This window comes from Protomyctophum bolini (genome assembly GCF_963924005.1).
Source record: "Protomyctophum bolini genome assembly, chromosome: 14".
Lineage (NCBI taxonomy): Eukaryota > Metazoa > Chordata > Actinopteri > Myctophiformes > Myctophidae > Protomyctophum > Protomyctophum bolini.
The window spans coordinates 22,313,714-22,323,504 of NC_137875.1; the positions used below are offsets into that span (position 1 = coordinate 22,313,714).

Here is a 9,791-nt window from a genome sequence, read left to right on the forward strand (position 1 = left end):
CTTGCTTTGTAATCAAGATTGATCTTGTCTTATTCAAAGTGTTTTTTTGTAAGAATGTTATTTTGGGCAACTGAACATGACCTTTGGGGAAATAGTATACCGGTATGAACTGTAGCCTACCTGACCAAAATGACCACACTACAGGTATAAATTAGGCTTTTACTCTCACCCAAGTTGTGAAACCAATTGAATCACAGATAAACCTGTTGACCATCCTCAGTTGGCTTGGCTCTTTGTATCTGTTCTGTCCCATCTTCCTCACGTTGCATTTCGTTCCGGTGGAGAATGACGACAGTTATGATGAGCTGAAGAGCGATGCTAGACCTGCCTGTCTCTGATGTCACAAGGACTCCTCAGAGAGCAGATTCCAATGGTCCTCACTTCTCAGCACTCCGCAGGAGGTGAGTCATCTTAACCACGCAACAGTTACAGCCGTCATTCTGCCTTTTGTCTCGATCACTCCTGCACAACCCTTCTATTTTCACGTACGCCACACTGCAACCTGTGTTAAGGAACCTACATTTTAAAGACTAGTTAGGAGAAGGCCAATATGCTATAAATGCCAATGAGTCTACTTAAACTAAATATAAACTAATATTTTCATATTTCATTTGACTGTCTGAGAAAGTCTAGAACTAGAATCATATTGTGCGGGGCACAGCGTTTTGCAGACTGCTGGCATGCTCGCTACACACAGTGTTGACATCATGGTGTTTTACAATTACAACCTGCTCACCTACATGAGTGACCAGTAAGCAGGCAGTGGTGTGCGGCCACTGGTCCTACAACTACTGGAGAATTGAGCTGCTGGAGGTAGATACACACACACACACACACACACACACACACACAATATGTAGATATTTTAATAAGGCATGACCATTCAAATTGTAAAAGTTCTAATCTTGTGGCCAATTTGGAACAGGTGTCCGTCAGCAGTAGGTGACGATGGCAGCTAGTGAAAAAACGAACGGTAATATTGGCTGATTTTACAGTATAATCACTAAGCATTGGCTAGTTTAGTTAGTGCATGCTTGTATACACTAGCTGGATTTCTCACTGTCTTTCAGCTCCACTGTAATGATTCAGCACTCCGCTCCTTCTGGCTCTCCACTGTCTCCCCCTCTGGCCCTCTCGCTGTTGCTATGGAAACCACAGGCTGCAGTGATCTGTTGCTATGGAGATAACGCTCTGATTCAAGGCGCATGAGAGGAAGGGAGTGGGGAGAAAGAAGTGGAGGGTGGATGTTGAGATGTATGTTTTTTTGTTTGCTTGTTTTTTTCTCCGCCTCTGTCCAGCCAAACAGAGTCTGAACAGCTGTCTCATGTCCTGTTAAAGGCCTTGGCAATACAGTATGTATGACATGGTATATCTACCTATGATGTGTAGTCTATGGTTGCTAATCAGACTTAATCGGGTCTGCTCAGCCTCAGAGGTAGACCAGATATATGGCTATGGTCTGGAGGATTACATGAAAGGCTTACATGAAGAAATGTGGCCATGTGTGACCGCACAAGCCAGTGCTGGTGTAATCTACAAATAACCACTTTTACTAATTATTCACTCTTTAAAATAACCTTTTCAATTGGTTAATCGTGAGTGAGTGAGCATGGATATGTGCCTCTAAGCCTGAAAATAAATCCATACTTGCTGCCATGGCAAATCTACACTTTATAAATCTTTCCCATTCCAGATGGACCATTCACCATGGATGAGTACCAGAAGGCCAAGGCTGCGGGGAGGATGGATTGACACCAGAGGTTCTGAAATATGTGCCCATAGACGAGGTGGTGCTAGATTTCATCAACAAAGCACACATGTCTGGAGAGCAGCCGGAGCTATGGCGCACAATGAACATCGTTCCAGTACCAAAGTCAGGTGACCTCACCAAGACGGACAACTACCGTGGCATCAGCCTGAGCTCACAAGTTGCCAAGACCGCTAACAGGATGATCCTCAATCTTCTTAGACAAATCTTAGACCCTCTACTAAGAAACTCACAGAACGGCTTCCGCCCGGAACGAACAACAGTCGGGCAGATACTGGCACTGAGGAGGATATTGGAAGGGGTAAGGGAGCGCAACCTGTCGGCGGTGATCACTTTCATTGACTTCCAAAAGGCTTTCGACACCATCCACCGCGGAAAACTCATGCGTATTCTACGTGCCTACGGAGTACCAGAAAAGTTGGTCCAGATGATCGAGTCAAGCTACAGCCGGACTCGAGCCAAGGTCCAAACCTGCGACGGTGACACCAAAGAATTTGAAATTCTTGCAGGTGTCCTACAGGGTGACACTCTTGCCCCTTTCCTGTTCGTTGTAGTGATGGACTATGCACTGAGACTTGCAATCAATGGCAGAGAGGAGGCGCTGGGGTTCACTCTGGTCCCGAGGAAGTCAAGGCGAGTACACCCCATCATGGTCACTGACCTTGACTACGCAGACGACATCGCCCTAATATCGGACACAGTCGAGAAAGGAACGGAGCTACTACTGGCAGTAGAAAAGTAGTGCATGAAGATCGGCCTCAAGCTCAATGCCAAGAAAACAAAAGTAATGACAGTTAACACCAAGGACAAAACCATTGCCACTGCAGACGGGACGGTGCTCGAGCAAGTCGAGGACTTCAAGTACCTCGGGGCCTGGACTGCCTCAACTGAACAGGATCTGAAGGTTCGGAGAACACTTGCCTGGAAAGCTCTGCACGGGATGAGGAGAGTGTGGAAATCAGGCATGGGAGAAGACCTTAAGAGGCGGCTGTTCATAGCTACTGTGGAGTCAGTACTGCTGTATGGGGCAGAGACATGGACCCTCACAGTACAACAGGAAAAAGCCCTGGATGGAGTCTACACAAGAATGCTACGAATGGCACTAGGTGTCACATGGACGGACCGCATCAGAAATGTGGACCTCTATGGGGACCTACCACGCGTCACGAACAAAGTCAGAGAGAGAAGGATGAGGCTGGCAGGGCACTGCGTCAGGCACCCAGAACTTGAGGCAAGTAAATTGACCATATGGGAGCCAACCCAGGGCAAAGCCAGGAGGGGAAAGAGGCGTACCACCTATGTAGACGTGCTGCGGCGCGACAGCTTGGCGGACAACACTGCAGAGCTCAAGAACCTGATGTTGGATAGGAATTTGTGGAGGGCAGCGATCCAGGAATCCCGAGTTGGTGTTGGCTAGACCTCACTCTCGCAGCAAGAAGAAGAAGAAGAAGATAAATCTTTTTGGTGAATGATGGTCCAACACATGCGCAGAGGCACTTTAGCTAGTAGTTCATGAGGATGGCTGGCTGCTGTATCTGGTCATTTCCCCACACACGCACATGCACGTCGTGCACACGTACATTATGCTTGCTCATAGACCGTTTCCGTATCCGTCCTAGGCAACCAATCTACAACCTGCAAAAAGTTAAATTATCCCATTCTAGCTCTGCCACTAGTCTGTCAATAACAGTAAATAAATGCAGCAGTTGAAATCTTTGCTGCCCCGCTGATAGTCATTCATTAATGAATGAATTAATGCAATGGATGACCAGAACCAATTAACAACAAACATAGTATTCAAGTAGCCTCGTTCCCACTTCCCAGCCTTATAGGCTACTCATCTCATATGATGAAATTAGGCTTCACACAGCATGATACATTCCACTTGCACATCACCCAGGCCAGGCGGTTATGTCCAAAATCTTTCTCACTTATGGTCATGAACTGTGGGTCATGACCTCATGACCAAAAGATTAAGGTTGCGGATACAAGTGGACAAACTCGAGTTTCCTCAGACGGGTGGTGGGCACATATCTCCCTTAGAGATAGGGTAAGAAATTCAGTCACACAAGACTCGGAGTAAAGTCGCTGCTACTTTACTTGGAAAGAGGAGCGAGCTTAGGGCATCTGGTAAGGATGCCTCTCGAGCGTCTCCCTAGTGAGGTCCTCAATGCATGTCCCACAAGAAGCAGAACAAGGACAGATGGAGGGATCATATCTCTAAAATAGTCAGGGAACGCCTCGGGGATCCCCCAGAATAAAGTTACTAATGTTGCTATGGAGAGGGAAGTCTGGAGCTCTCTTGTGGAGCTGTTGTTGGGTCGCGGGACCCAACTATGGATAAGCAGTTGCAGATGTATGCATGGATTCATCACCGAGTAATGTTATCTATGTTCCATCTGTACTTTGGGGCCTGTTGCTGCTGCTGTTTTGAGCTTGTAGATCTGCTATTTTCACTACTTTAAAAGGAATGGTTTTGGAATTACAAGGTTTACAAACAGAGACAATATTGAAACTGCCTGGTGGGTGAGGTGAACATTGGAAAGTGGATGTGGGCGTCAAATGTAACAAGCCCATGTATGGAGACAAACTTGGGAGGGATTGCGGTGCCTGGTGTGAAGTCAGTCGGAAAGTGGTTGTCCAGAGCCACCGATCCGAACAAATTTCCCATATTATGGGCATGCCATATTTCAATTTGGGCATATGATGACATCAAAGATCTCCATATATGGGCATAAAAAGACAAGGACAGACAGATAGAGATATCCATATAGTGGCATAAAATGGACAGACAGACACAGATATACCGGTATTCATATACTGTATGGGCATAAAAGGGACAGACAGATGGGTACGTACAACCAGCGCTGGGTACATCAGGTACTCTGACAATGGGTACAATGTATTAACTGGACGTGGCCAGGTTGAGTGGGCTGGTGCCCAAAGGGCACTGTTGTAAGTTGATTACAAACTGCCTGTCCTGTGATGACTTCTCTTACTCCTCGACCTCAATATAATTTGAATTTGTTTAAAAAACCTGAATGTAGGCTAAATATTTAAACCGTTTTAGACTACCTTTGTTCTTCCTTACTGATAACAAAACAGTAGTAATAGACAACATAGCCTATAGTTGTGTTTAACTTTTGACACGTGTGTGAGCAACACATGTCCAACACTGCAATGTAAATAGGCTACTGTGATGTGTGATTGAAATTCTCGTGAGATAGCCATGGCAATGTTTCCTTGAGAGATGATGAGGGTTTTTAGTATATTTGGAAGCAATATTTGTAATCTAAAGAGGGAATGGCCAAAATAAAAAAATCCATAAGAACACTAAAAATGACAAAATGATAATTTAATTGATGTACACACAGTTAACTAATAAATTAAAATAATTATTAGGCTAATATAGGTAATCACGGGTTTGTTTAGTAGGAACAAGTACACGTTTAGCCTCGTAGATGATCATGTGTTGTGCCTTTTGGCAACTGGCAAACGACACCGTCGTACTTGTAGCTAATGCTTGGATACGTCGGCAGTGACTTCATACTCATTTTGTGTGCATCCAGTAGTAGTCATTGCTTCAGTGCAAAGAAGGATGGATCATGTGTCGACAAGAAAACGAAAATCGCCCGGCTGTTCATGCTGCTACGTGCACAAGAGTATTATATGGAAATGGGAGGTATGTGAAGTATATATTCGGGCATTTTCCAATGTGCAATTTTTTCCATTGTGACGAACTGACGATAGCAAAAATACGCATTTTTGTCAGACCGCACTCCGCACGCTCACGGTGCCCATGCATGCACTTTCTGTTTTATGAAAATGAGTTCCGTTAAATAAATCGACGATGCACTGGAACACGAACGGTCTGTATTTCACAACGTATACGCGCACGCACGCTATTATTTAAATTATGGTATTTGTGAGGGCGAGACTTTTAATGAATAATAGGTTCTTACACCATGAGCTGAAACGAATATATAATGTAATTCTAGTGACACCCACACGAATTTTTATGCAAGAAAACGTATGAGTTTGGGGGAGGGAGCATTAACCCATTAAAGGCCAAGTTATGGTGGTATAATGCAAATTTTTATTTATAATTTTAGAGCTAATTTATTCTCAATACCCAGTAGACAGACACCATATGTCATATGTTTGTGTGTATGTCCGAGCAGTCTGTTGAAAGAGTACTAGGCTATTTAATAGTAATATTGAATGAGTAATATTTGACTTTGTATTCTTCCCTAGCACCTGACCATGGGAGCCAGAATGGTGGAGGGGGAAGCTACTCTCGTAATTTCGCAACCCTTCCATACCGTGGAATCTTATTAAACCAAGCAATCTTGTGATCTTCACAATTTCCTCCTGGCACAATGAATGCCACTGGCACACTGGCATCGGGCCTTTTGGAATTGCAGAGGCAGCTGAACTCCAGTGGCACCATGATCCCACGGGTTTCTTCTGGCTGGGCTGTGATCCACACTGCTACGCTGACGACGTGCTCTCTCCTCCTCATCTTCATCTTCTGCCTGGGATCTTATGGCAACCTGGTGGTGTTCCTGTCCTTTTTTGACCCGGCGTTTCGCAAGTTCCGGACCAATTTTGACTTCATGATCCTCAACCTGTCCTTCTGCGATTTGTTCATTTGCTGCGTGACCGCCCCCATGTTTGCACTGGTGCTCTTCCTCGACACCGGCGACGACGGCGTGTCCAGGAGCTTCTGCTTCGCCTTCCACCTGACCAGCTCGGGGTTCATCATCATGTCCCTGGAGACCGTTGCCGTCATTGCGTTGCACAGACTACGCATGGTTTTGGGGCAACAGCCCAACCGCACTGCCTCCTTCCCCTGCACCTTAGCCCTCACTGCCCTTCTGTGGACGTCCAGCTTCACCATGGCCGTCCTGCTCACCATACGCGTGTACTCGCGGAAAGATGGACCCTGCCTGCCACATTTTGGCCTGGCGGGCGGACGAGCAAGAGTCGTGCTGTACGTCTACCTGGCAGACTTTGCCTTTTGCGTGGCCGTCGTGTCTGTGTCCTACCTGATGATCGCGCAGACGCTGAGGAAGAACGTGCAGGTGAGGAAGTGTCCCATTATCACTGTCGACGCCACGCGGCCCCCTCCGCCCCCCCCCCTCGTCGCGGCAGGCTTCGAGGGCATGCAGTGTGCGGTTCCCGTGCCCTCCCTCTACCGCAACCAGACGTACAATAAGCTGCAGCATGTGCAGACACACGCGTACGCCAACAGGAACAACCAGCCCCTGGTGCCGGGGGCTGCCCAGGGAGCTACATGCTGCCAGCTGGTCTCTACGGTCAACCTGGCCACGGCCAAGGACTCTAAGGCGGTCGTGACCTGTGTGGTGATAGTGTTCTCTGTGCTGCTCTGCTGTCTGCCCATGGGAGTCTCGCTGGCGCAGGACGTCCTGTCGCCGGAAAGCGGCTTTGCACATTATCAGTTTGAGTTGTGTGGCTTTGTGCTCATTTTCCTCAAGTCCGGCATCAATCCGTTTGTGTACTCGCGCAACAGCGCGGGCCTCCGCCGCCGCGTGCTTTGCTGCGTCCAGTGGGCGGCACTGGGCTTCCTCTGTTGCAAGCGAAAGACTCGGCTGCACGCCATGGGGAAGGGCAACCTAGAGGTCAATCGCAATAAGTCCTCCCACCACGAAACCAACTCGGCCTACGTGCTGTCACCCAAGCCCCAAAGGAGGCTGGTGGACCAGGCCTGTGGGCCCAGTCACTCCCGGGACTGTGTTGGCAGCCCGAGGGCCACAGGCGGACGCAAACCTCGGCCCCCCAGCACCTCCACCCCCCTTAACACTCGTATCGAGCCCTACTACAGTATATATAACAGCAGTCCCTCTGCAGCTCCCAGCTCTCCAAATAGCCTGCAGCCTGTCAGCTCTCAGACCTTTGGCTTTGCTAAGTCTTATGTAGCCATGCACTACCACACTCACCAGGAAGCGCTGCAAGACTTTGAAAGTACCTCTGTGCATCAGATTCCCATTCCCTCAGTCTAGACAGCTCATGGGAATCACATTCACCAATAGTAATTTTTTTTGTATTTGAAATCAGCTTTGCTTTTCACTGCTGTAAAACACAATAATTTGATTGCGGGGGAAACCTTTATGAAGCAGCACTACTTCAGCACTACTACAGTATTGTGGAAATGAGGAAGGGGTGCAATAGTTAATTGAACTAATCAATTTAATAAATTCTGTCATTTTCTACGAGAAATAGCATATCTACAATGGGATTGCGCCGTGAGCTTTAGTCCAGCTGGTTGTCTCATTGGCTGATGTATGTGCACCGCAAATATGTCCGGGTGGAAACGAACGACTCAGAACACAATAGTTCTGCCTTAGAGAATTTTGGTTCCTACCTAAACTGCTGCACTGAACCTGAAACAGAGGCTGTTATAGCAGACCCCCTCAGATAATATTAATGCAGCTGGTAATTAATTGATTTAATCAATTCTTGTTTTTCTATTTTTACATGACACCGTTGTAGGGCAAAATATAAAATAAGTGATTTTTGTTGGTTTAAACAAAAGTTTTTCCTTTGTTTTTTAGTGAAAAGGTTAAATCTTTATTTTATTCAGATGGCAATCATTGCTATAGACTGGTTGTCCAATAACAGGGGTCTCCCTGTCTCTCCACTCCAGCTCTTAAATAAACTAATTTAACTTTTTTTGTATCCTGCATCCTGTATGAGTTCTGATCCTGATAGGATGAAAGTGGTATCCTCACATGAAATGCAATTTTTGTTTGCTAATTAAATAACTGGAGAGACGGGGAGACCCCTGTTACTGAACAAACACTATAGCAATGATAACAATTACTTATTTTAACAAAAGAAAATCACTTGCTGCACCATTTAGACAAATCAATTTATTTATTGCTCAATTATAAACTACTAATAATTTAGATTTTTTTGACATTGATATTATTATTTGATTAATCAAAAAAGTGATGGATGGAATAATCGCTAAGAAGTGAATTGATAGATGAGTCTTGTTCAGAAGCAAGACAAATGTGATTGTTCCAAATGTCTGTTCCCAAAAGTGTTTCTTAGTGTTGTTGGAGTACTGTCTGGAATCTATTTTTGATGACATGGCATTTTCAGACTGTATATTTCAAGTCTTTCTCTTCCGATGAAAGCTGTATTTGTGAACCTCATTCATTTTCTAACTCAATAAATGTTTGGCAAGTGCAGTGCATCTGAGCTTTAATCAGCATTAACGTTGCACTGCCGAGGGCTCAGTGGTATGGACCCATGAGGAGGGTCCAATGCATTTGTACACCCAAGAGTTAAATTAACAATTGAGCACTACTATCTGTTCTTCCTTAATTGGTTAAATGTGTGTACCCTGACACCTGAACTGACCTGATATTATATTTAGGTTTTTGTGTTTTTAATTAAAATAGCCTAGTTCATAAACAAACAAAGCTTTCCAACTGCAAATGAACAACATAGCATGTGTTTAGTATTTTGAAGAAGCTTAAATTTGAGCAGGAATTTTGCCTTTTTACAGTTCCAAAAATGTTAGTAACTCCCAAAACAATGTTATCTCTGATAAATTCTGAAACACAAGTTTATAATACGTTGATTTACTGTTAAGAGCCAGCCTGTTACATGACCGGATCAGGTTAATAATTCAAACTCCCTTAAAGCTGCAATCCTGAACTTATTTTTTTTATTAAAACTTTTCAACAATCTGCAGTATATTAATACAATATAACTAGTACATCTGCGAGGTCTACCTAGTCTTCTATTGAGAAATTTAGACTCTGGTGTCGGGTCACTTACTTAGTTCTGCCTGAAGCTCAAAGCACAATATCTCCCTGCAGCTAAAAGAAAAAAAAGCCTCTTGTATAAACGATATAAATTTGGTCACTCATGTGGGAAACCAGAGTTTGAATCCAGGATAGAAGTTAAACATTACAAAATGCAGCTTTAAAATAGCATGTGAAAAGTAAATAAATCCAATACTGCCATTAATATTGTAGATCACTAAACC

At 45.0% G+C, this 9,791-nt stretch overlaps 1 protein-coding gene across 2 annotated transcripts; it reads left to right on the forward strand.

The window, feature by feature from the left end:
* The first annotated feature begins 289 nt into the window (after positions 1-289).
* Positions 290-8,949, forward strand: gpr75 (G protein-coupled receptor 75). Of its 2 annotated transcripts, none has more exons than XM_080781671.1 (2): positions 290-401; positions 6,023-8,949. In XM_080781671.1, exon 2 carries the CDS (start codon positions 6,148-6,150, stop codon positions 7,789-7,791), a length of 1,644 nt encoding a protein of 547 aa, XP_080637797.1. In that variant the 5' UTR covers positions 290-401; positions 6,023-6,147; the 3' UTR covers positions 7,792-8,949. The 2 variants fall into 2 exon arrangements, with proteins under 2 accessions (XP_080637797.1, XP_080637796.1); XM_080781670.1 differs by lacking the exon at positions 290-401 and adding an exon at positions 5,338-5,450.
* The last annotated feature ends 842 nt before the right edge of the window (positions 8,950-9,791 follow it).